The following is a 26,386-nucleotide window of genomic DNA, read 5'->3' as shown; positions in this document are numbered from 1 at the left end:
TAAAAAGGGTCACCTGAGATGCACAAACTTTTATTCACACCATTTACATCTATGATTCTCATCCAGACAGAAATCAATAAATAACTATGGTAACCATGATTTAGTTTCTCCACTCTAGACAAAGCTATACGGGGGATATTTAATATGCGTGTATTGTGTTATATCAAAGTTTAGTATTTTCGGACACCGTTTATTAAGAATAGTGTAGGTGGATGAGGTGCAGAAAAGTCCAGTCTAAACTTCACTATTGGGGAGAATAAAACAATATTTCAATTTTAGATATTTATTTATTAACTATATCAATTTAAAAATGCATAAATAATTGAATAAATAAGATCAAAATTACACTGATTTAGTGATTTGGGACAACTATAATATTAAACATTCACAATATAAATAAAATAAACCACAAAAGCCTTAGCTTACATTTTAGGACGGGGTTCTTCTCACACTAGTTAATAGATACTACACAGACAATTACACCACGGCGTCAGACAGATTATATTATAACCCCCTTCTTATACCATTACTTTTTAGAAACAAAAAACTCGTTCAACATTAAAAATACACTATGCTACAAGCCAGACAGCTCTCTCGACATCTCAGAACTGTGAATTTAAAGTATATAAAATTTAGTTTTCCTCACTAACCCGAATTTGCTTACTGACGTCATCATACTCGCTAATGGTGAATTTGTAGTAACGTTAGCCTACAAACCAAATTTCAGACCACAAAGCCCTGCTTCTTCTGTAGTGAGCATACAGTGTATAGTGAGGGTGACAGAAGGGGGCTCTCGGAGTAAGAAACCGCCCCTTCGGCTCTCCTCCACACTAAAGTAAGCAGCTGCATTGTTCATCCAGCAGCACTGCCTCAAATTCTCCCGCAGAGCCTCACTCGAGCACCGAATGACCGACACAAAAGCTCTCCGCGCGCAGATCACAACTGTTAACGCTACTACTCACCTGTCAACTTGGTCGCGTGTCTTTTGTTCAACAAGCTCCCGATCGCAGCGTCTGCAATTTGTGAAGTTGCTTTCGATTTTGGCTCGAGCAGACGACGCTCGGATCAATCTGTCTGTTAAAAAGTTTCACTTCCAAAATCGCGCTGTCACAGATGCTCCTCTGCGTGCGTCGGATGAGTGACAGCGGGCTTCATCAATGTCACCACCGCTGCTGCTACTGCTCACAGCTCCATCCGAGCACGCGTCTTTCTCTGTCTGGTTATCTTCAGTGATGCTCGGGCTTTATTTCGTGGCGGAATCTCTGCATCATTTCAGTCTCTTGTGAGTCAGTTTAATGGCATATATCTGCCCCATCCCTCTCTCTCACTCTCTCTCTTCCGCACTGCTGACAGATCCCCGACTGACCGACCGAGCTACGGAGCGAGGGAGCGCAGCTTCAAACATTACAGCCCGTCACCTGCACTCGGTCATCGGCTTTCATTCACGAGACACGCTGCATTTTCATCTGGAGAATTAGCCAGTGTGAAGTTAAATAGCGTCTCTTAGCATGTGCAATGATACCACGCCAACAGAAAGCTTGGATGAACTTCACGATCCATCAAACATTTCCCTTTTCTTTTACTATGCTCGGGTCCTAAAGTCCGCCGGGTTCACGGCGCATCAGTCTTCGCTTCAGACGCCGCGCCCCCAGAACCGCCCACAGCCCGCTGGACACAAAACTACAAAACACACATTACCAGCTCTGATTAATTAGAATTACGCGACACACCAATATACTTATGTACACACCAATAAAAAAAGGGGTTCACTAATTCAAGGAGGTGATTGGAGCACAAACTAACTTTGAGGAAGCAGCAATTTTAGTGATGTCCGAAACTAGTTGTGGTCATTATGAAGTGTACTTACTCAATCCCACCCACATTTCACCAGAATGCAGACCAGGATTCTGTCGTGGTTGGTAAGTTTCAACGTAAAATACTATTTAATTAAAGCATAGCAATGTTTAGACTTTGGCTAGTTGCCATATCAACATAGTATACTCCCAGAGTCGTTTATATTGAAGTTGATTTTCAGCCACACCATGTTGTTTTTTTACAACATCTAATTTTTACAAGGTGGGTTGTTAGCCCAACGCTCAACCCCCAACCTGAAGGACCAGGGCATACACTAAGGACAATTTAGCTTACCCAATTCACCTGTACCGTATGTCTTTGGACTGGTGGGGGAAACCAGAGCACCTGGAGGTTTTGGATAAACACAAATACGGGGAGAATAAACTCCACACCGAGCCGGGCCTCGAACCAGCGACCTTCTTGCTGTGCCGCGATAGCACTATCCACTGCACTACCATACTGTAATTATACAGCAAACAACAAAATAAGTAAAAGTCATAATGTATTATAAATAAATAAATATAAATATATATATATATATATATATATATATATATATATATATATATATATATATATATATATATATATATATATATATATATAGTTTTTTTACAGTGTAGAGGTTCAAAACCAAAATTCTAAGTTTCCTCAGTCTTAGTTGAAATTTTTTATAGACAGCCTGGGTGTCATTAACAACCCCTGGATATTTATGTGCCAACAATTTCAGTGTCCAACTCCAAACCTTTAATCAGACCCGGATTGGCTAATCGGGAGGACCAGTATTCCCATTTTTATTTATTTATTTGACCATAGCCTCACTCTTTTAATTCCTTATTTTACCAAAACTCCATTTTTTTTCTCGCAGCCCCATGAGCAGAATGCAGCCCGCAGGTTAATAATGATGTCATTATCATTTGACTCCCCAACAGCGGCACCTTGCTCATCAGAAAAATCATTGCGAGAGATAAAAAAAAAACTTAAAACAAAAAGCGTAAAGGTGGCGCTGAAAAGTTCACAATTTAAAAGACAGAGTACATTTTTCGTTAAAACCAACGGCAGCAAGAGTACAACACTTGAAGACGATGAAACAGCTGGTAGTTAACGTTAAGCTAGTTAGGAGCAGTGCAAAACAATGATGTCTGCAAACCACTGTTTATGTACCGAACATTTTCTTGTACTGTAGCTGTTCAGCAGCAGCAGCCTCTTGTCTAGTTTGCTGTTAACAGTGAATAGTCAGGCCCCGTAACGTTACCAAGCACCAGTCATGAGCCCAACACTCTAGAATGAGTTAGGATTGTCATTGAGTGAATATAAGAATTTGAATAATTAATATTAATGAATATTACACCTGCTCAATTAAAAATGCCCTGAGACAATTAATGAAATCAGATGATTCACAACATTAATAAATCTGACTTAACTTGATCAGGCTAGAAGAATGCTAAAAAGGGGAAACAAGATAAAGCTATCGTTAGAAAGTAACACTGGTTAAAAAAAAGTATGCCAGATAACAGTGCGAAACTTGTTTTATTCTTTATTTGTGTTTAAGACCTGATATCTGAGAACAATTTTGCACAGAATACATATTCAGATATTGCAAGAAAGAACATTGTGATATTTAAAAGAATAGTGTTGGACATTAAGCTACCTTTTAATGTTCTCATGTTTATAACAAATATTTGAAGTTATAAAGCAGCTGTTTGCTTAAAAAAAAGACATGATAGTGTCATTCGACAATTCAATACATTTAATTGTAATCTTTATTTTATACATATAGCTTAATATATATATTTGTATTTATTTATTTGATATTTTTTCATTTTTTCACTAATTCTTACAGAAAATAGATTCTGATACTGTTAGATATTACATTGTGTTAACCGTTCAAATAAATCTTCACTACTGTGGTAATAATGTTATTTTAATATTGTCAGTCATGAACTGAAGTGAACCGGTCTAAGGCTTGAAACTCCAGGACTGAAAAGGAGTCCCACTCCGGCCCTGCCTTTAATAGTTGTTATGCTGGGGATATGAGAAACCTGTAATCTATCTCCATGTCTTTTATTTTGTTTACATTCAACTGGGGAGAAAATTCCCCAAAAATAGCAGTATTTTATCCTGACCAAAACCCCAAAATTCCCAAAGATTACATACAGTATATACTGTATCAGATCTAAAGATGTTATGCTTTTAAAATACAGTCAATGAAACCAACTGAAAGGCAAGATAGCAGAACTAACAACCTTATGCCTGAGTGTCCTTAAATTTGAGAGACAACAGCATCAAGCCCCATGGGTAATGACAAGCCAGTTCATTTATTCAAAGGTCAAACCCATCTGTTCCTTTTACTTTTGCCTATTACTGACTAATCCGAGTCTACAAGATGCTCTGATGTAAGTAATGGCTGGTGAAGTTGTGCATGTGCCAGCGGGAATAGAGGTTACGTTGCATCTAGGTACCTATAATGCCGAGCACAGAGCTTCAAAGGAAAATCCATGTCTTGAGGGAGAGTTTGGAGATTACCACACTTGTCATGATGCTCAAAGTGCAAAGAGGACATACAGGTAATCAAATGCACCACTGCCTAATTATGATTACATGCGTCTAATCCAAAGGAAAGAAAAATATGGGTACAAATGCATTCTTTCTCTCACACACACACACACACACACACACACACACACACACACACACACACACACACACACACACACACACACACGCACACACACACACACACACACACGCACACATAAGGACTCATTATGTAGCTACTGTGCAATTTTCTTTTTTTCCAGCCTTTTCTCTCTCACCTTTTACCATCAATGAGTGTATCGTTGCGAGCTCCATTCAGTCTTTTCTCAAAAATACTCTGAATGTCTGCTGTTGAGTTTGCTATGACTCATACCATAATTTACACCAATGCTTTTAATATGCTCTCACTGACTGCCTCCAAATCCAGAACAGAGAAAGGGGTAATAGAGGAAGAAACAACAAATGCATTATGATGCCGAGGGGAAGGGAAAAAAGATGGGAAGTGAAGGACAGAGGGATTGGGCGCCAGAGTGATTTATCAAGCTGAAGGAAGAAGAAATCAAAAGTGAATCCTTAAGCCTTCCAGCACAACACACACAGCTTTAGAAACCTCCATGTGTTTGAACATTGTGAGAGGAGAGAGGAAAAAAGCAATGTATTTGGCATTATTGTATCATTTTTTCAGTGTAGCTTCACAGATTATTATAAACTTTTATAAAGCTACTTTATAATGCGTATATGTGTTTTGCTTTCAAGTCTTTCCTAATTCCTACATAATACTTGCCTATTATCTGCTATTGGCTGTTTATTCATTCATTTATTATTCTTTGGCTTAGTCCCTTTATTCATCAGGGATCACCACAGCGGAATGAATCGCCAACTTATCCTGCATATGCTTTACATAGCGGATGCTCTTCCAGCTGCAACCGAGTACTTGGAAACATTCATACACACTCATTCACACACATACACTACGGCCAATTTAGCTTATTCAATTCACCTATAGCGCATGTCTTTGGACTGTGGGGGAACTGGAGCACCCAGAGCAAACCCAAACTAACACTGGGAGAACATGCAAACTCAACCAGTGTCCCTCTTGGCTGTATTAATGGATCATTAATGGTTTGTTTATAGCAAGAATTGACTGTGAGGGAGTAAAAGACACATATATAGACTCATAAAATCTTATTTTGTATGCTATCTTTATAAAACACTTGATGAGATACTTGGCTTTCAAAAGATATTGTTTTCTAGATTATTACAAGAATAACTTCATGTGTTAATTATATCAGACTTCCCAACCATAGTACTGGAGGACCACCAACACTGCATGTTTGGGATGTCTCCTTTTTCTGTCACAACTATTGCAGGTCTTTCAGTCTCTCAATGAGCTGATGATCTGAATCGGGTGTGTTTGGTTAAGGAGACATGGAAAATGTGCAGAGCTGGTGGTCCTCCAGGAATGTGGTTAAAAAACACTGATGTAAATGAAAAATAAAAAAAACTATTATATATGAACACAATTGTTCTTGCTAAATACTTCAGCATGTTTACCCTTTTATATGTTTTAGCATTAGACTGTCTAGACCAGAGATGGCCAAATTAGGGCTCGTGGGCCAAAGTTGGTCCATGGTAACCTTTGATTTGGCTCATGATTCCATCAAAGAAGAGAGGGCGAATTTTAGGGAGGGTTGGGGTCAATACCTTTAATACACATTGTAATTTCTAATTTAATGTGACCTTTCGTTTGTTTTATTTTAAGCAAAAAACTAACTTTGATTAAATGTCTTAATTATATGTTGTAAACTATTCTTTTTTTAATGAACAACCTGTTGCTCAGAAATCCTCAGTGAGCAAATTAAGACAAAGGCAGGTGCAGCTTGACTAGTGTATTCGCCATTAAACTCCATTGTGTTATAAATGGAATTCCACTGTTTTCATTATAATAGGTTAATTATAAAGTGAAAAAAATTATTAAAATTACTTAATCTGATTAAAGTCGTGTTTTCTAAATATTTTTGAAAGAAATGAGGCCATAATCTAGGGCAACTTTATTATACAGCTTGATTTATTTATCTTCGACCCACATCTCTCAATCCAATTTGGGTGTTTGGCCCTTCATAACAAAAAGTTTGGGCACCCCTAGTCTAGACCAAGCTCAAAGTGCCTTCTATCTATCCATCCATTAATTGATTCATTCATTCATTTTCTTGTCCCTTTATTAATCTGGTATCACCACAGTGGAATGAACTGCCAACTTATCCAGCATATGTTTTAGGCAGCAGATGCCCTTCAGCTGCAATTCATAACTGGAAAACACCCATGCACTTCCATTCACACACATACACTGCGGACAATTTAGCTTACCCAATTCACCTATACCACATGTCTTTGGACTGTGGTGGAGACCGGAGCACCCGAAAGAAACCCACACGAACATGGGGAGAACATGCAAACTCCACACAGACATGGCAACTGACCCAGCCGAGGCTCGAACCAGCGACCTTCTTGCTGTGAGGCGACAGCGCTGCCCACTGTGCCACCGTGCTGCCCTCCCATCTATCCACCTAATTTATGTTTGCAGCTCACTCGGCTCAAAAACTGTTACTTTTTTACGTTATGTAGGTGTAAATCCCCATAAGTGGGGACAGGTTAAAATAAAGCATGACCCATTTTTTGAGTTTGTTTCAACATAGTGCTTTTGTATCTGATTGCATCATGTGATTACAGTAAACAAGTCATGTCACAGCTGTTTTAAAATGTTTAAATCTCGGTTTTTACCTGATCGGTTTTAGAGATTTTTAAAGAAACATTTGTAAAATAAATATTCTCGTTGCTTTTACACAGTTTTACCAACAGGCTTGAAGAATGTGTGCAGTGTTTTGAGGACTTCGAAATGCTGAATCATTTTGGGAAGGAATTGATTCAGTTGATTCACAGCTTCTAAAAGATTTGTTTTCATCCCATCAACTACTGTAGTTAGAAATCAAATACTGAAGCACGGAATTTAGGTTGAACTGCAAAATCCAAAATCAAACGCTCTGTCCAGTTTTTTTCAAACGCTCTGTTCAGAGTCATTCAGTAATGATACTGACACAAAAATGTAACCTTGAAAAAGTTCAAAGCAGACTAATTCAAACCAATAGCCTACTTTAAACTTTTAATTAATAAAACCATCTGCTCAATAATTCAGGCATCAGGCTATTTCCATTGTGCTGTAGGCCCATGTTTTTGTGAATCACTATTTATAAAGTCATTAGATTAGCTCTGAATGCATCATTTGTATTTGAATTACAAAACGTGTCAGCTCATAAAACTCATTTATTTGTGAACACGATTACATTAGTCATGCTATGTTTTCAATTAATGATACTAGGTGTTGTTAGTTTATAAAACAGACTACATTTATCACACTTTAAGTTTTTGAGTCACTAAAAAGAGCCAGTTCATTTGGGAGTCATTTAAGTTTAGTCCTTTCACTAAAAAGATTTTACTCATACAACAGTTTGCCATTGCGAAGACAGTAATACACTATACATATGAGCTCAATGGGTAAATTATTATTTCATTATTATTTAATAATGAATATTTACATTAGTTTTAATATCAACTCTATAGTATTAATACTACAATCAACTGATCTGCTCGTCGACTGATTCAAAGACAATTTTTATGGGCAGGAAAAAATATTTTGTCTTACTCTTATGTGCAAACAGTTGCATGCCACATAGCAAGATTCAGCTTAAGAGACTCTGTTCTGTAATGCAATTTAATTAATTAATTGATTATGGAGAATTTCCCAGGAATGGGTTGCGGCTGGAAGAGCATCCGCTGAGTAAAACATGTGCTGGATAGGTTGTCGGTTCATTCTGTCGCTGTGGTGACCCCGGATTAATAAAGGGACTAAACCGAAAAGAGAATGAATGAATGTATTATGGGGAATGTACAGAAAATATACACCTATATACAAGACATACTGTACATGCTCAATAATGAAAGAAGTAACGAAGGAGAGAGTACAGTAGAGATTTACAGTATCAGTAACACAACCAGATCATCAAAAATCCAAAATCATCTTGATTTTTAAGCGACATGGAATTGGCAAAACTTAAAGGCATCAGTTGATCAGATTTTAATGATTGTCAGGATAGAAAGGCTGGTTGAGTCCAGCTGTCTCTGTGGGTGTCTCCCAGGGGGAGTGAGGTGTGTCTAGAGGAGAGAAAAACTCAGGCGGGTGTCCGACAGCTTTAAATTTGCTGTGAAGTTACACCCATTTCAAGGGAGTTGGCAAACAGATGCACACACTTTAGGGGGATTTTGGAGTTTTTTTTTTTTGTTTAACTCAGGGGTGTCAAATTCAGTTTCTGAACAGCCAACGCCCAGCAGAGTTTAGTTCCATTCCTGCTCACACACACTTACCTGTATGTTTCAAACAAACCTGAAGGACTAGGATTAGTCTGATCAGATGTGTTTGAACAAGATTAAACTGTTCAGGGCTGACCCTCTCCCAGCTGACATTCTGGGATAATATGGGCAATAAATAAGAGCCCTATAGATAGATTCTTAGGCAGGTTACATGTTGGCCCTACTGTATATGAATTAGCCTATGAATCTTTTTCCACCATTCAGTTTGAGCGCTGGTTAAGAGCCAGTTTTTGTCTTACAACTTTGAACAAATGTAACCACTAAAACATTGGGCTATAGAAGTAAGAAGAACCTACGGTGGCCAAGAGAGCCTAATGTTCTGCAATTTAAAAAAAGACATGCAATTACAAAAAACACCAGCAAATTAAGAAAAGATCTTCATCCGTTTGACAGTGCACATGCTGCAAATCTTCACAACGCAAACAATCTAATAAAACGTGCTGCATTTTCCCACAACACAAACAATTTTTATTAATTTGTTTGCGTTGTGGGAAAATGCAGCACATTTTTTTAATGGTTTGCGTTGTGAAGAGTTGCAGCATGTGCACTGTCAAACGGATGAAGATCTTTTCTTAATTTGCTTTTTTGAAATTCACTGTAAAAAATGCAGGGTTCCACACAATTCATTAATGTTGTCCCGACACAAATTGATTAAGTTAACTTAACACTTAACAAATTTATGTGGATTGAACATAAAACATTTAGAGGTCCCAATGAATCTCAAGAATTGTGTTATTTCAGCTCATTTTCAATAAGTAGTTTGAACGAGCAAAAAAATTTATAATTTATATATAATATATATAATTATATATATATATATATATATATATATATATATATATATATATATATATATATATATATATATATATATATATATATATATATTAAGTGTTGCACTTGTTTTCCTAAATTGCAGCATGTTAAGCTCTCTCGGGCATCGTAAGAGGCACTTACATCAATGGCTGAGGGCGGGGTTACCGTGACCAACGAGATGAACAAAAACTGCTTTCAACACCATGTCTGAAATAGTAGCAGAACATAGTGCTGAAATTTATTAACCTTAATAATGCAAATTTATTAACCTTAATAACAACACGTTGTATCTAGCCATTGTAAAAGCAAAGCAGTTGTTAGAAGAATCGCTACACATGCTAGCTCTGAACTGCCAATAGCACTGGCTCTGAACTAGCACCTGGTTTGTGCTGGTGGAAAATGTACACATAACCTAAATGGGGCCCATATTAGCGCTTAGAAAGCGACTTAAATGTCCACTTATTTTGAGCCTAGATCAATGACATATGATATTATGACTATAAATCATGTGAAGCAATTGCTAATAAAAAAATATAATCCAAAAACTGATTTTACTTTGTTAGGCACAATGTGTTGTCATTTAGAGACATGATTACACTCTCATAAATAAAGGTACAAAACAAGTCTCTGGGGTCAAAAAGTACACTTGTACCTTATAGGGTCACATATGTACATTAAGGGTATACTGATACTTAAAAAGTACAACTGTGCACCTCATAGTGTGTTAAAGATAAAAAAAAAAGTGTACCCTAAAAATGACAAAATTTTATGTACATTTCTGGAGAAGATATGGCTACATTTCATCTTTAAAATGAATGCTACTGGGCGGCATGATGATGTTTCTTTTTATGCTTACCAGGTAACTGCTTACCTTCCTGTTGTTACTAGTTTGTCCAGTGGCTCACTGCGTACGTCAGGGGACTTGAGACGCACAGAGGAGTTGACTGAGACGACGGAGTTCAAGTCTGATGAAGAATTGTTCCAGCAGGCCAGCAAGTAAGACAAAACCAAAAACCAAAAAATTAAATAAACAAGTAAATAACAGGGTGAGAATGTGGTAAAATCTGAAAGCGTGGTAAAAATCAGAGAGATTTTCTTTTTATGGATTGCTTTTGAAAACACAGTCGGTTGTGTTTAGGGAAGTGGGTGGGCGGGTCATTTGGTGCTTAATAAAACACTATTGGTTAGGTTTAAGGAAGAAGGGTGCATGGGTCAGTTGATCAGTCAGTCAGTCAATCAGTAGACAGCGGCCTCTGGTGGATTTACGTGAAAATACCAGGCGCGAATGCCACTCGTGAGCGAAATTTGAGATCTGAAAATACATACACAGCGGCCTCTGGCGGATTCACAAAAACTGCAAAAAAAAAAATACCTCTTGGGACGTATTTTGCAACTTCCAGAATTGTATATAGGGGTACATTTTCATTTAAAAAGGTCCCTTTTTTCTGAGATTGTGTTTTGAGCATGTAAATCCAGAGAGCAGGTCAGTATGGTCAGGGTTCAGACATTTTTTCATGTTTAAAAAAACGATTTAAAGTACTGTCATTGATAACTTACTTAAAATCACATTGCTGACCAACAGCAGTAGCAAGAATGAATGAGATTGTACAGCCATTTCCTCCACTCCACCATGTTGCCAGATTTATGTAATAAGCATCTTGTTGTAGGACAGATTTTTTAACATGTGACAGCATCAATACAGTAATTAAGGCATTACATGCTACATTCTAGACAACTGCGGCAAGCTAAATATACTCTTAAAAGCAGTGTTTATGTAAAAACAAGATGGCCCAGATAACTTCAATGCACAGCTTAATTATAGGCTCATTATTAACAGAGAAAACAGATTATGCTGCTGAATCACTCACACCTCCGAGTGAGCTAAATGTCAAGATTATCGTTTAGACAGGATTAGAGCAATAAGGATTTTAAAGGTGTTATACAGTGGTTGGTGGAATCGGATGTATATTTTAACTGAAGGAGAGAAATGGGGTCAGAGGTGAGATGTGATCTTTGGCAAAACAGAGGAATATTATAAATGCTAAGTTATTCATGCTGAATAGGTGTTGAGATGAATGCTTATTAAGGGATCATAGCTAGCGTGGGTAAAACAGAAGAATAAAACAGGCGTATTATATAATATGTTTCTGGCATACTGAGATAAAGTCTCAAAACAAAACTGAGAACAGATCATATGAATACATGACAGATAAATTAGGCTTCAATTACGAACATAAATCTAATCCAAATTGAAAACACTAAGTGTTACTAATTTTTGCAAGATGACATTTATTGCCTAAACTATCCAATATAGAGAGTTTCTTACTTTCATTAAGAACATATTAGTCCAACAATAAATGAATAGTTCCTTTAAAATCACAAAAGTATATCATTTACTCATGTCATTCTAAACCTTGACTTCTTTTCTTGTGGGGAAAATGAAAATGCACTCATAATTCATTCATTCTCCTTCAGCCAGGGGCGGACTGGCCATCTGGCAATTCTGGCAAATGCCAGAAGGGCCGGACCAATTTTTAAATGTGGGCCGGTCAGTTTTGTTTTTTTTTAAATAGGTATTGTTTTTAAGTGCAGACAGCTTTTATCTCTTGCTAGATGCTATTACGTTGATGATAATAATAATAATAATTAATGTTAAGCATTTGGCCCAATCGGCAATTGCCGCCTGGTTTCAAGATGGGCCGACCCAATCCGAGGTTACCTGGACATAATCAAAATCTGGCAAGAATGTCATATTATTTCACCATCTGTACACCAAAATTAATAGTGAATGTGCGTGTCAGTGGGTGTGGTAATTTGTGTGGCTACAGTGCTAGGGCTGAATTTTTGTCCCAGTCCGCCCCTGCCTTTAGCTTAGTCTCTATTTCAGAGGTTGCCACAGCGCAATGAACTACCAACTATTTCAGCATATGTTTTACGCAGCGGATGCCCTTTCAGCCCCAACCCAGTACTGGGAAACATACATACACACTCATTCACACACACAACGGACAATTTAGTGTATTCGATTGACTTACTGTATAGTGCATGTCTTTGGACTGGAGACTGGAGCACCCAGAGGAAACCCAAGTCAACACAAGGAAAACATGTAAACGCCACACAGAAATTCCAGCTGGGACTTGAACCTGCGACCTTCTTGCTGTGAGTCACCGTGCAGCCCTGCACACTATATATGGAAATAGACACGTACGTAATACATAATAATAAACTCACACGTAAATATATGTTGTATGTATAGTTATATTTTTATACTTGGTGCTGAAAGAACATCTTCCATTTTTATTATTATTTTGGATATTTACAGAAACAGTGAGCTTGTTGGAAACCATGTTTCAGTGTTCTTTTTGAAAATGAACAGAACATTGAAAACATAAGCATTTCGATAATTTGATCAATTCAATTTCATTAGTATTTATTGCAAAAGAAACACAATATTTCACTTTTGAATTACAGCTGATTTTGGGACGAAGCAGTGGCGCAGTAGGTATGTGCTGTTGCCTCACAGCAAGGTCACTAGGTCGATCCTCTGCCTTTCTGTGTGGAGTTTGCATGTTCTCCCTGGGTTTTCTTCAGGTGCTCCGGTCTCCCCCACTGTCCAAAGACATGCGGTCTAAGGTGAATTGAATAAACTAAAATTGGCCGTAGTGTATGTGTGAATGTGAGTGTATGAGTGTTTCCCAATATGCAGCCAGACGGGCAACCGCTGTGTAAAACATATGCTGGATAAGTTGGCGGTTCATTCCGCTGTGGTGAGCCCTGATGAATAAAGGGACTAAGCCGAAGGAAAATGAATTAATGAAAAGAAAAGAAGGTATTTGGAAGAATGATGTAATGAACAGCCATTGATTTCCGTAGTAAGAAAAAATATGACTATAAGTTTCCAAAATACTTCAAAATAAAATAAAAAAAGTTGTGCTCAGTAGAAGAACAAATCTCAAACAGGTTATGGTGAGTAAATTCATTTTATTCTTTGGAGAATCATCTGTTTGTCTATTTTTTCCCTTCTTCATGTTTACACAATCTAATGTAAAGTCCAGTATTAGTCCAGGGCAGTGGTCACCAAACTTGCTCCTGGAGGGCCGGTGTCCTGCAGATTTTAGCTCCAACCCTAATCAAACACACCTGGACAAGCTAATCAAGGTCCTATTAGGTATACTTGAAACAACCAGGCAGGTGTGTTGAGGCAAGTTGGAGCTAAACCCTGCAGGGACACCGGCCCTCCAGGACCGAGATTGGTGACCCCTGGTCCAGGGTGTTTTTCATTTGTGAGTTGCATGTGATGGCAGTGATTGGGTCTGGTGGGAATATGAAGTCAGGTATAAATTCTCTGTAGTCTCAGGGTGTGAAGACTAGCTTCAATGAATGCTCATTAAGTGCAACTAATTGCCACTCATCGGCCCTGAGGATGAGCTGCCTCAGTGACCTAAAGGACCTATTTAAATAAACTCAAGAAACACCAATGTGATAAAACAAATTAAGGCTTCGTTACTAAAATTTATGTTTTTTTTAATCATTTGATGAATGCCAAATAATGGAATATAGGCTAAATAATACTTAAAACGCTTAAAAAAAAAAAAAAAGTCTGCCTATATTTTAAATGATGACCCTTTTTTGAATTCATTCATTTTCTTTTCAGCTTAGTCTCTTTATTAATCCGGCGTCGCCACAGCAGAATGAACCGCTAACTTATCCAGCACGTTTTTACGCAGCGGATGCCCTTCTAGCCTCAACCCATCTCTGGGAAAATGACCCTTATTTTTCTTTTAAAAAACATTTAGTGCTTATATTTATTTATTTGTTAACAAAGCATGTATTTTAACTGACAAGAAGAAACGTGTTTGAACCTCTTTTTCCTTATTATTTTTTTATTGAATACAATAAAATAATCACTGCGTTGAAGAGAAAAATAACAAAAGTTATGAACGAGAAAGAGGGAAAAAATTTGTCTGTCATTAAGAAAAAAGATAAAAAGCTTTAAGAAACATTATTCTTCTTATTATTACTATTAATAATAAGCTTAAGAGATTCAATATTGAAAGAAATTCCAGCAAGGAAAGTATTAAAACTAGGTATTGCCCCTAATTCTTATTTATGTATTGCTTTATTTTTATGATGATGTCATCTTATTGACAGCATATTGGATGTTGTCTGTCATGCATATAGTTCATTATAAACCGCTCCATCAAAGTATTAGAGTTGAAAAAGGTTTCAAAAATCAGATTAGGCAATATATAAACATAATTTTGATTCTTATAGTTTAAAGTAAATATAGGTATGTGGTAAATATATAAATATATTTAGAAATATATTTTGCTAATTTTTACATACATTTATATCTGTAAAATCCATACATGAACTTGTGTGTTAAACATGAGATTTGCATATATTGCCAAACAGCATTCGAAGTCCGAATCATTAGTCCCCATTTGAATTTAAAAAAAATTTATCTTAAATGATTTTAAAAGAGAAGGAACATTTTATAGTATGTCTGATAATATTTATTTCTTCTGGAGAAAGTCTTATTTTTTTATTTTGGCTAGAATAAAAGCAGTTATTACCTTATTTCTAAAATCATTTTAAGGTCAAAATTATTAGCCCTTTTAAGCTGTATTTTTTTCGATAGTCAGGCCATTGTTATGCAATAACTTGCCTAATTACCCTAACCTGCCTAGTTACCCTAATTAACCTAGTTAAGCCTTTAAATGACACTTTAAGCTGTATAGAGGTGTCTTGAAAAAATATAAACAGGGGCTAATAATTCTGACTTCAACTGTATCAGATTTCTATAAGAGTTTCTGCAGTGCTTCCACAGAAAAAAATAATAATTTAGCTTAAAAAAAGAACATTTTAGCCAACAGTAATTAAAATAACCATAAACTTTTTTCCTCTAAAAGAACCTTTGTAAAATTAAAGTGTTCCATGAAAACAGTATTGTTAATAATCATGTGTTCGCAAACACACAAGGAATTTTTAATAGTCTAGTGTATTTTTTGTCTTCTTATTACCAACATTTGAAATCAAATTGGCTAAACATTAGCCAACTAAAGTGTTGACATGCACCTGCTCAATTATGAGAAATCAATTCTCCAAATAAAAAAAAAAAGAAAAAGAAGCCTATAAACAGGCTCAGCATAGTCCACCCTCAATAATTATTTAAAGAATTTTATAATATCATTAAGTATCTGTCGTGTAAATGTGAATATTGTATTAGACGAGTTGTTGGGGCCAATATATAGTACATGATGTCAGTGTCCTCTGGTGGTAGCTAGTGTTCATTGCATCCACAGCTCTAGACTACGAATGAAAGATGATGTTTAAACGCAAAAAGAAAGCAGCAACAACAGCATGGAAATAAATTAGAAGATAAATAATCTTTATTTGACATGTCTTTTTCATATATATAAAATTATGTATCCACAATTAATATTACCAAGGCGTTTACAGAGAATTCTTTCTCAGTAGTGGGTGCAAAGCTCCAGCCGGTTTGTGCGCAGGCAGAAAGACAGCTGTCCAGTCCGAGTGAATCATCTCAGGACCACGAATGGGGAGAAATCGACGACACTACAATCTCTTGTTTGCGCTCCTGATTGTCAACCTTTCCGAAGTGTCCACAACGAACAATCAAGCACGTTTCAGAGTGAAAACATTCAGTATCGTTTGATGAAAACGTTTCGCGGGAGAAGCACCAACAAAAGGCATTCAGTAACGTTAAGGAATATTACTCGAATCGGTTTTAAATATGGATTGAAATAGATACAAAGTGGACGTCCAACTTTCCGCGTAACATTTCAAATCTCTGGAGGCACAAATCCCACACCAAGCCCTTCAGGAGAACAACTTCCGAAGTCAGTAGGCTATATTGACTAGTGGACGCCACTCTGTGTAAACCACACAAATCAAACAGACAAACAAAAACAGAGAAACTGAAACTCCTCAGACATTCAAACCCAATTATAGTTGCAAAAAAATGATCATTAGCACAAATCTTATCTTTATTTTACAAGTCCTAAACTAAATTTAAAAGACACATAAACCCCTGCAACCTTTAAAACAAACTGTAACAATGAATAAACAACCGCCACTATTCTACAAAATAGTCTCAGTTAGGTGAACGCTGAAAGAAAATTCAAAAGAAGTTTTGCAACTGCTCTCTCCCGGGTGATGATGATTTTTCATTATTTAAAAAAGAATTAAATATACTGTATAGGTTATTAATTACAGTAACAAGGTTCCATGCAATCAGGTATTTCTTTTTTTTCCTGTACTGTACAAGAGTTCAAGAGATCAGTAGTTATTAGCAAGGCTGTACAAGCCCACACTTTCTATTGGTGCAGATGCTAGTGTGATGAATATGAGCGGCCATGTTGCCTCGTGTCAAAACGCTGACCCTAAAGTTAGCTACTAACTATAAGTGTAGCACATGAGACACAGAGCTTGCCTGTTTAAAATAGCATTTACACCACTCACATTTGTTACTGGCAAAACAGATGATTCGAAGCTGTGACAGAAGGACACCATTGTCACAGCTAGCAAGCGGACAGAGACTTTTCACACTGCGCTTTTAGCATATTGACACCAGGCACAGGCGTAGCTGCTTTGCCAATTCGTCTGAAAACAGCACACCAGCATTACCCAACAGATCGATGAGGGCATATCAAACCCTTAACAGCAAAACTGACAAAGCTAAACCACCTGGGTTCTTTCAGTCGAATACATTATTACTGTGTTAAAAAAAAAAAAAAAAAAGTAGCCAAGTTCATCAAGATTGCAAGAAAAGCACTAGCGGTAGAGAATCCTCCCTTTGTGGACACGACGTGTTCATGATGATGATGATGGAGGATGAAAAACGTGCAAAAGAAAAAGCAATTCGGCAGCATTAAAGGAGCACGAAAAGCCTTGCTAGCAAGCAGCAAGCCAAAGTACATTCAAGTGAGACCCCTTTACTCCCTAAAGAGGGTGCGCGAGTTTGTGTCTGTGTGTAGGAGAGGGAAAATCAAAGCAGTCTCTGCAGGTAATGCTGCAAACCTGGACTGCCCTCAGTGAACAAAACCCTTTCTTTCCTCCTCTTCCCTCTCATCACTTTCGAAACCTGCAGTGGATAGTAATACTTACATCATGTGGCAGGTTGCACCATGTTTGGATTGAATTATTACTAGTGTTCAAGTGGAGTTCACTCTTTTACAGAATAGAGGAGGAAAAGTCTGAGGCACATTAGTTCACTTATTCGCTTACTGTTGTTACGGTTGTTGATTTCAATCGATTTCTGCGCAGTTTTGAAATGTTTTACAGTTAAAATTCACTCCTTGGCCTTCTATTTCACAATCCTAAACCGTAAGTTCTCAGTTTTCAGACTAAAACAATTATAATGGTCATGTGCAATACAAAGTATTTGCTGCCTGGTTTAGCCTTGTGTAAACAGTTATTTAAAAGAAACATCCAAAAGAAGAGAGGAAAAGAGAAACTGGAGCGACCACTTAAAGAAACTGGCCATTCTGTCCGAACAAACATTCACACATTAAAAGACACCCAAACTGGCATCTTCATCCTCTCTTTAACATTTCTGAATCTATCTTTGTTGTTTATTGTACTTTCTGGCCAAATTATGATTAAATCCCGCTTGTTATTAACCCGTATTACCCAAATGTTCATCCTTAAACGCTCTTCCTCTCCAGTAAACCGCACTACTATGTACAGCAAGTGTGTGAAAGCTAAAAAGCAAGGTAAAAGAAAACATATGGACACACAACGGCTTGACATGATTGAATTAGGCCCATGCACATGCCTACACGCACACAAACACTCACGCCTAAACTCTCAAACACACACAAAGTAACAAACTACAAGCCCTGCTTGTTTTAGTGGTGGTTAGACATGCAGAGAAGACACATGATGAGAGATTTCTAGAGGACGAGTGATGTGTGTGCATGTCTTAAAAGCATGGAGGAAAAAGGCAGGGGTGAGTGTGTGTGTGTGTGTGTGTGTGTGTGTGTGTGTGTGTGTGTGTGTGTGTGTGTGTTCATGTGTGCTTGGAGGAAGTCATCCTAAAATTTCAGCTGCCGATTCTTCCTGTACCTGTCCTCCTCTTCACCTGCAGAGAGATAGAGAAATTATGAAGTGCCTCCAGGAGATGAAGAGCAAAATGCTGAGGTAATTCCAAATGGACAGACTGTAGGTTGAGAAAATACCTTTCAAAAGACGAGAGGGGATAGTTAAACTGCCGGAGGAGAAACAGATCAGAAGAAACAAAGAAAAAAAATGACAATACAGTCAGTATAAAGGAGACAGAAACATGACTGGAATATCAAGAACAACAGCCACATCAGGGACAGTCGTGGACACAGAAGTCACACGATGAGAGAAAAACATGTCCTTGTAGACAAGCTGTACCTTCTAAGTGGTGGCGGGAGATGTACTTAAGTGCTTCGTCCAATAGGATGACAGGAATTGAGATCTTGAAGACAATGATCCATTGGGAAAAATGCAGTGGAGTGACCTGGAAGATCAGCTGAGAAACGCAAGATGATATCAAATATCAAATAAGAGAAAGTGCAAATGGCAGAAAAAAAAATCTATATTGTTTTTGGTAGTTTCAAGTATGCATGTACACATCTGAAGTGAATAAATATGGAGACAGAAATGGAGGAGACCAGGAGTAGTTGAAATTATTAAAAATATTATAATTACAACATTTTGATTGATTGAGATAAATGTCAACAAACCAACAAAGAAATAAATTACGATAATAATACAATAGGGTTACTGCAGAAGCATGAAGAAGGACTTTTAATTTGTCAGTAACCTGGGTCAAGCGCTTCTGGTGAACTGTATGCAGCAACAAAATCAGCACGTTTAAGGTCTGTTTTCTTAAAAAATCAGCGATCTTCACTGTCTATATGATATACGCAATGAAGTGGGTCTCAGAATGTACAAGAAGCACTGCATTAAATGATAATTTCCAACGTCATGTGTTTAAAATATTTACATTTATTTTATTCCAATATTTTCAATTGCCATTTCTGCGCTAGCCTGCTGATCCTGAGAGTCGTGTGCATGTTAACGGCTTTTCATCTCGGTTTTTGCTTCAACAACTAAATGAATGCTGAAGTCTATTTAACTGATTATTTTTAATTACATTACAGCATCGATACTCTAAAAGGAACCGTTTAAAATTGAAAAAGTCACATTATCTGTTTACTGGAAGTTTATCGATATGGGAAGAAACATTAGCTCTAAATATATCCTATTGTCCTGGGGGGGAAAAAAAGAGTATTATTATTGTTAAATTATTATATAAAAAATATTATAATATCCTAATTAAAAGAAAAAAACAATAAATAAAAAAACAAAATAGTAGAAATAGTACTATTTACAACTAGTAATACCAATTTAATACTTATATGTATGCATATCATAAACTGTTAAAATAACAACAAAAACTTATTTGACATTAGATTTGTAAATAACTTTTACATTTGTGTGGGTGCTTGAGTTTTCAGGTGCATGTTAGAAGTGACTCAAACTCACATTGCTTAAAGAGATGGAGTTGCATTAATTGTATAATTCCAGAATTAAGAGCGTCTGTGCTCCGCATCTCACGCCTTCAAACGCCACAGCATGTTCATTGCATGTCAGGATTGCCTTCTGAGGTGCAAGTCATTTATTAAATGAAGAAAAAATTGACGCAGCTTCTCCTACTGCAGCAAATTCTGCTTTTACTTTTGATATTTGGCCAGTTAGTTAGGAAGTGATGATTTTGTCCACTCGTTGGATGGAAACGCTGCTTTATTCGCACGTCTTTTATGCGATATTCCAGTTTTGTGCAAAAAGTTAATCCGCATTTTTGGATGGAAACAGCTACTGAAACCTCCAATAGAGACAGAGATGTTGCGCAATCTTCTATAATGTTGCTAGAGTTGGTTTTATGTGCGAGCGATGTATATTGCATCACCAAAATTGATTGAGGTCATGTCCATATGTTGTGCGATAAGTCGATATATTGGTTATTGTGACAGGCCTAGTTTGGAATGAAAATATATAGTATGTGTGTAACCATCGCTTAAATTAGAAAATATATTACTCACAAATGAGCGATCTCTGCAAATAATTACATTTGCCTTAAAACCTAGTTTATTCCTCCAGTTGTCCCGTTGTACAAGTTGATTATTCCTTGGTGAAACAGAAAGAAGAGTTATTGTGCATTTCACTCACCGGCAGAGGCTCCACATGCAGGATGAGGAAGTGTAGAGACAGGGAAAGGATTATGGCCCCCAACAGCCATATGTTGACCCAGGGTGGCATCCTCAGGAGAGACTGATTTTCTGACAGACTGAAGAAGAGAACATTTCAACGTCAGTGGCCATGGGTCTTAAATAATTTTTTCAAATCAATGGGGTATATGGACACAACATTTTTTTTTTTCAGTCAGACAGCCCAAATGCTCTTGGTGAACTGTCTTTCCATCGCAAAATTGCCACGTTTCTTTACAAATCAGTGATCTTTTAACTGATTGTATTTAAATTACATTACAACACTGATGCTGTAAAATGAATCTTTTAAAATTGTAAATAGTCACATTGACCTTTTACCAGAAGTTTATGATTGGCTGAAAAACAAAAGCTGTGCAAATAGGCCATTACCATATAGTCATTATTTAGTCGGTCAAATTACTGTGATACATGTACGATACACAAAGGTTTAATTTTTATGGTCATTCCCAATGTCTGATATACACTTTTATATGAAGAAAGCTTGTGCTACAAATTGCTCCGAAGGCTTGCAAGGCTGTGGATTAAAGCTAATAATGTTGAAATAATGTTTCCTTCACAGACAGGCCAATTCGTTTATAACTCCTTGTATTGTGAGGAGCTACAGGTATTTGTTTAGTTTTACATTCATTCATATGCATAGAATGCATGTGCATTCTCCTAATCATTGGTTCATGAATCATTGATTAGCATTTCATGAATCACTAAGTTTTAACAAAAACTATTGTTTTTTCCTTACAAAAAAAGGTCACCTACATTTTGGATGGCCTTCGGGTTAGTAAACTAAATGGCACATTTTCATTTTGGATTGTACTATAATTTCAACACAGAAACTGTAATCATGCGCATTTGCTTTGGTAAAGGGCACGATGAATCATCTCTTTACAGGAGTGAACCTGTAACCTAGAGAACAAGCTCAGATGGAAGTAACCATAACACATAGGTCAGTTATTTAAAAGCTGACATCTGAAGCAATGTAAAATCTTTTTTCTGAAAGGGATAGTTCACCTAAAAATGTATATTTAATTATTTCACTCACCCTCAAGTGGTTCCAAACCCTTTAAGGGTTTCTTTCTTCTGATAAACACAAAATCTACTCTCCGATAAACAAAAAATTTTGAAAAAAAAACAGGGGGGCTAATAATTCTGACTTCAAGTGTATATATAACTAAGCCAGTTCGCAATTGCCTATCCTGAAGCTGGGATTCTGTGCAAGAACACCTGTGACCCTGTATATCCGAAAGCAAAGCAGGCTACATGCATCACTTTTTTTATTCAAACTCAAAAATAAATAAATAAAATAAGAAGAGACACCATGGTTACCAACTTTACTCTGTTTACAAAAAGTCCATAGTTTGCACGGATGCTGGCACAAATAATTAAAAAATAAAAATTCTGCAATCATTTACTTATTCTGCACTTTGAAAAATGTATGCTACCCTTTTTTTTGTTCAACACAGAAGAAGTTGGAAACTAGTATCAGTTGACTTCCATCCATGGTATTTATTCCCTCGCTATGGATGTCAATGAATACAACCTTAAAAATTTTGTGTAAGGGAATGACAAGTAAAATACAATTTTTGAGTGAACTCTCCGTATAAAAACTGTCATAAACTCTGCACAGCTCCACTGAGCTAATAAGACATCTAAAATGTGTTTTAACAAAACTAGTTGGACGTATTGAAAGAGCACAGTTGGTGCAGTGCCATCACCATGGCAGCAGGTCTTACCTGTTAAGAGCGTTGAACATCTCGATGGTAACAAGCACAGAGAGAGCCATGGTGGTTGGGTAACGGGACTCGAAGACCTCGCAGTTTATGCCTTCAAACATGGGGTTTTCCTCTGTACACTGCATGAAGTGTCGCTAGACATGAGAACAAAACAGTATTAGGGCTGTAGAAATGTAATCAGGCACCATCCTGAAGATCTGATGTGTTTGTTTTCTAAGTGGATGTACACGTATTGGGCAGGACATTGCTGATGAATTGGGTAGAAAAAAATATAAAGTAATTACTAATAATCATACTTTAACAGCTGTATGGTTAAATTGAATTGATAGTTAACCAAAAATAAATTAAAATCTGTTATCATTTACTCTGCCTTTACTTGTTTAACAGAATACATTTTTTCAAACTGGTTTGGAACAAGTCAAGGGTGAGTAAACGATGACAGAACTGTCATTTTTGAGTTAACTATCCCTTTACGAATTGCAATCATTTTTAGTATTACAAGTTTTTTATGTTTGAATTTGCACAAGGGATTGTTTCATTAAATAATCACACATTTGCATACATTTCTAGCACAAAAATCTGAACACTTGATAGTCTCGTTTAAATCTGGTTAACCTTTGACATTATAATCAAAAAACTTTTACACTAGCTTTTGAGCATCTCTTTATCACTTCATTATATATTAAGTAAAAATTAAAATACAGCAACCAGCTAAAAAACAAAAAACGTTTCAGGAAATTTTAGAATTAAAATTAGTACAGTTGAAGAATTGTTAGCCCCCCTTTGAACTTTTTTTCTTTTTTAAATATTTCCTAAATGATGTTTGACAGAGCAAGGAAATTTTCACAGTATGTCTGATAATATTTTTTCTTCTAAAGAAAGTCTTATTTGGCTACAATAAAAGCAGTTTTTATTTTTTAAACACTATTTTAAGGTCAAAACTATTAGCTCCTTTAAGCTATATTTTTTCGATAGTCTACAGAACAAACCATCGTTATACAAAAACTTACCCTAACCTGCCTAGTTAACCTAATTAACCTACTTAAGCCTTTAAATGTCACTTTAAACTGTATAGAAGTGTCTTGAAAATATCTAGTCAAATATTATTTACTGTTATCATGGCAAAGATTAAATAAATCAGGTATTAGAAATGAGTTATTAAAACTATTATGATTAGAAATGTGTTGAAAAAATCTTCTCTCCGTTAAATAGAAATTGGGGGGGGGGAAATAAACAAGGGGGCTGATAATTCTGACTTATCACTTATCATCAAAACTTCAACTAATCATTCAGATTATGTCTGAACATATTCTCTGTAAAGAACTTCAGAAAACAGATGTGAATAAAACTAAGGTTTGGTGTACATCTAAATGCATATAAGGTAAATGCTACTGAAGTGATAATGTGTTGCACAGTGCAGGTAAAAACACAACAAACTTTTTAAAAACTTAATTTAAATTTAAAAAAAGGTTTTAGCAAATATAAACACCACTTTAATGTGTTTTTACATCATAAAAAAAAAAACAATTTCTGGAAAAAAAGCCCAAAATCTTAAAATTGACAGGTAATGTAGATGAAAAATGTTATCTTGACATAATCTGAAAAAAAGGTAAATATATTGGCCACATCAGATCAGCTAGAGCAGTGAGACAGGAAATCATTTGACCTACTGATAGCAGTGACGGTGACCTGTGATATCAGAAAAAACAGCTGTGTGGATCATCCTGTGAGATCTGATCTTACTGACACTAAACAGCTGTGTCTTTATTTTAAAAACGGATGACGGAGAGAGCCACATACTCACACAAGCCTCACAGGATAGTTTAAGATTGTTATTGTGGTAATAACCAACTATTACTGTTTGTTCCAAAAAATATCAACCTTCTTAATGAACTGGGGCTTCTTAAACTTTAATCACTGTTATAATACATGTTATAATATTGTCTTGTTCAAACTTTGCTGACACTAATGGCTTATTCACATTATGCAGTACAATAGATATTTTTGACTATAAATTTGTTTTTGTTTTTACTTAAAAATTAGCAAGGATGTATTAAATTGATCAAACATGCCAGTAAATACATTTATAGTGTCTCATTAATACTATAATAAATCAGTAAATGTTCTGATGTTAAAAATTAAAAATATGTTAGAAATTAAAATGGTCGTGCCCAACTGAGTCTGGTTCTCTCAAGGTTTTTTTTCTTCACTCCCATCAGGTGAAGTTTTTTTTCCCTCTCCGCTGTCACCACTGGCTCGCATGGTTCAGGATTGGTAGAGCTACGCATCGATGAATTGGCTCTTCAGTGTTTGAACTCTCAGTAATGATTAAATCACACTGAACTGAGCTAAACTGAACTGAACTGAACTTAAACACTAAAACCTGAACCACACTGTTCCAGTTACTGAACCACACTGTTCCAGTTACTATGACCATTTATGTGAAGCTGCTTTGACACAATCTACATTGTAAAAGCGCTATACAAATAAAGCTGAATTGAATTGATGTTTCTATTGATCATTCATCAATGATAGTTGTTTCTTAAAACACCAAATTAGCAAATCAGAATAAATCGAGGATAGAATAATCACTGCTCAAACTCAACACTACCACCAAAGGAATAAATCAGAATGGAAAGAAATATAAAAAAAGAAAACAACAATTTTAAAATCTAATAATGTTTGCAATGTTACTGCTTCATAGTATTTTTAAATGAATAAATAAAAACAGACTTGGACTTTTTTGTTAGTTAGCTTCTTTTTCTGATTCTTGTTGATTACACTGAATTTTTATTTGAAACAATCTTTTGAATATAGTTTTTGTATCCACATTTTAACATAAAAACAATAAAAGAATCATACGACACTGAATACCGAGGCAAAGACTGCAGAAAATTCAAGTTTGCCTTCACCGAAATTAATTGCCTTTTAAAACAGAAAACAATTCTTTTAAATTGTAACAATAATATCACTGAAATTTGTATTTTAAAAAATGCACCATCAAGAAATATAGGGACGTCTTTAAAAAACTTGTAAAAACTGCACATATTTGCACATTTATTTTACTAATTTGTTCCATATTTAATTCTTTAGTGAATTAAAGTCTTTCCCAGTGATGGATGGAGTGCATCTGCTGCGTAAAACATATGCTGGATAAGTTGGCGGTACATACTGCTGTTGCAGACCCTTGATTAATAAAAGGACTAAGACAAAAGAAAATGAATGAATTAATTGTTTAAAGTCATAATATTTTGTATTAATTCAGCAGAAGTGTATTTATAATTGTAAATGTGTTGGAATGCTTAAATGTTTGATAATTTCTTATGGTGTTCTTTAAGACATTAATATGGAAGCGTGTGACTTTAAAGAAAATGACATGTAATGCAAGTGATGTGTTTATGAGTCGCTGAATAGACTAACTACGAATGGACGCATGTCAATGCTGTGTTAAGTTACGTGTTTAAGAAGCTTAAAGTTACTGATGTTTTAAGTCAAAAGGACAATAAAGAAGATTTTATTAACCGCTTCTTATGACAAGTGACCAACAAGATATTTGTTTTTCTTGTTTAATGTATTAGATTATCGTGGTTTGTATAATTTCTTATTTTTTTGTAGTGTTTATTTACTAATACAGTTCGTCAAAGCACATTAAGAGGACAACCTTAAAAATAAATGTCCGTTCTGAAGAACCAACCTGTGTCTGTGTTGTTGTGAAGAGAGTTACAATACAAATACATACTA

At 36.0% G+C, this 26,386-nt stretch overlaps 2 protein-coding genes and 1 long non-coding RNA gene across 9 annotated transcripts in view; 1 reads left to right on the top strand and 2 right to left on the bottom strand.

Annotated features, from left to right (window-relative positions):
* The window catches only part of camkk1a (calcium/calmodulin-dependent protein kinase kinase 1, alpha a), a 153,237-nt gene extending 151,686 nt beyond the window's left edge, over nucleotides 1-1,551 (bottom strand). For all 6 annotated transcript variants that reach the window (XR_012405874.1, XM_073950341.1, XM_073950346.1 and 3 more), the window contains exon 1: nucleotides 963-1,551. The gene's annotated coding sequence lies outside the window, so the exon portion shown is untranslated. The remainder of the gene's footprint in view (nucleotides 1-962) is intronic.
* LOC141385833 (uncharacterized) lies at nucleotides 828-26,336 on the top strand. Its single transcript, XR_012406909.1, has 3 exons — nucleotides 828-1,919; nucleotides 10,493-10,629; nucleotides 24,865-26,336. It is a non-coding gene; the product is annotated as an uncharacterized lncRNA (long non-coding RNA).
* atp2a3 (ATPase sarcoplasmic/endoplasmic reticulum Ca2+ transporting 3) overlaps nucleotides 16,004-26,386 on the bottom strand; it is a 101,470-nt gene continuing 91,087 nt past the window's right edge. The window contains exons 18-22 of one of the 2 annotated variants that reach the window (XM_009301580.5): nucleotides 22,646-22,779; nucleotides 20,860-20,977; nucleotides 19,039-19,156; nucleotides 18,837-18,865; nucleotides 16,004-18,739 (exon numbers count right to left, since the gene is read on the bottom strand). In XM_009301580.5, coding sequence (XP_009299855.1) covers nucleotides 18,861-18,865; nucleotides 19,039-19,156; nucleotides 20,860-20,977; nucleotides 22,646-22,779 — 375 coding nt within the window. In that variant the 3' untranslated portion in view covers nucleotides 16,004-18,739; nucleotides 18,837-18,860. The remainder of the gene's footprint in view (nucleotides 18,740-18,836; nucleotides 18,866-19,038; nucleotides 19,157-20,859; nucleotides 20,978-22,645; nucleotides 22,780-26,386) is intronic. The other variant, XM_692016.11, reaches the window with a different exon arrangement.

This window comes from Danio rerio, chromosome 5 (genome assembly GCF_049306965.1).
Source record: "Danio rerio strain Tuebingen ecotype United States chromosome 5, GRCz12tu, whole genome shotgun sequence".
Lineage (NCBI taxonomy): Eukaryota > Metazoa > Chordata > Actinopteri > Cypriniformes > Danionidae > Danio > Danio rerio.
The sequence above is the reverse complement of the archived record's forward strand: the minus strand, read 5'-3'. Positions and strand labels throughout refer to the sequence as shown.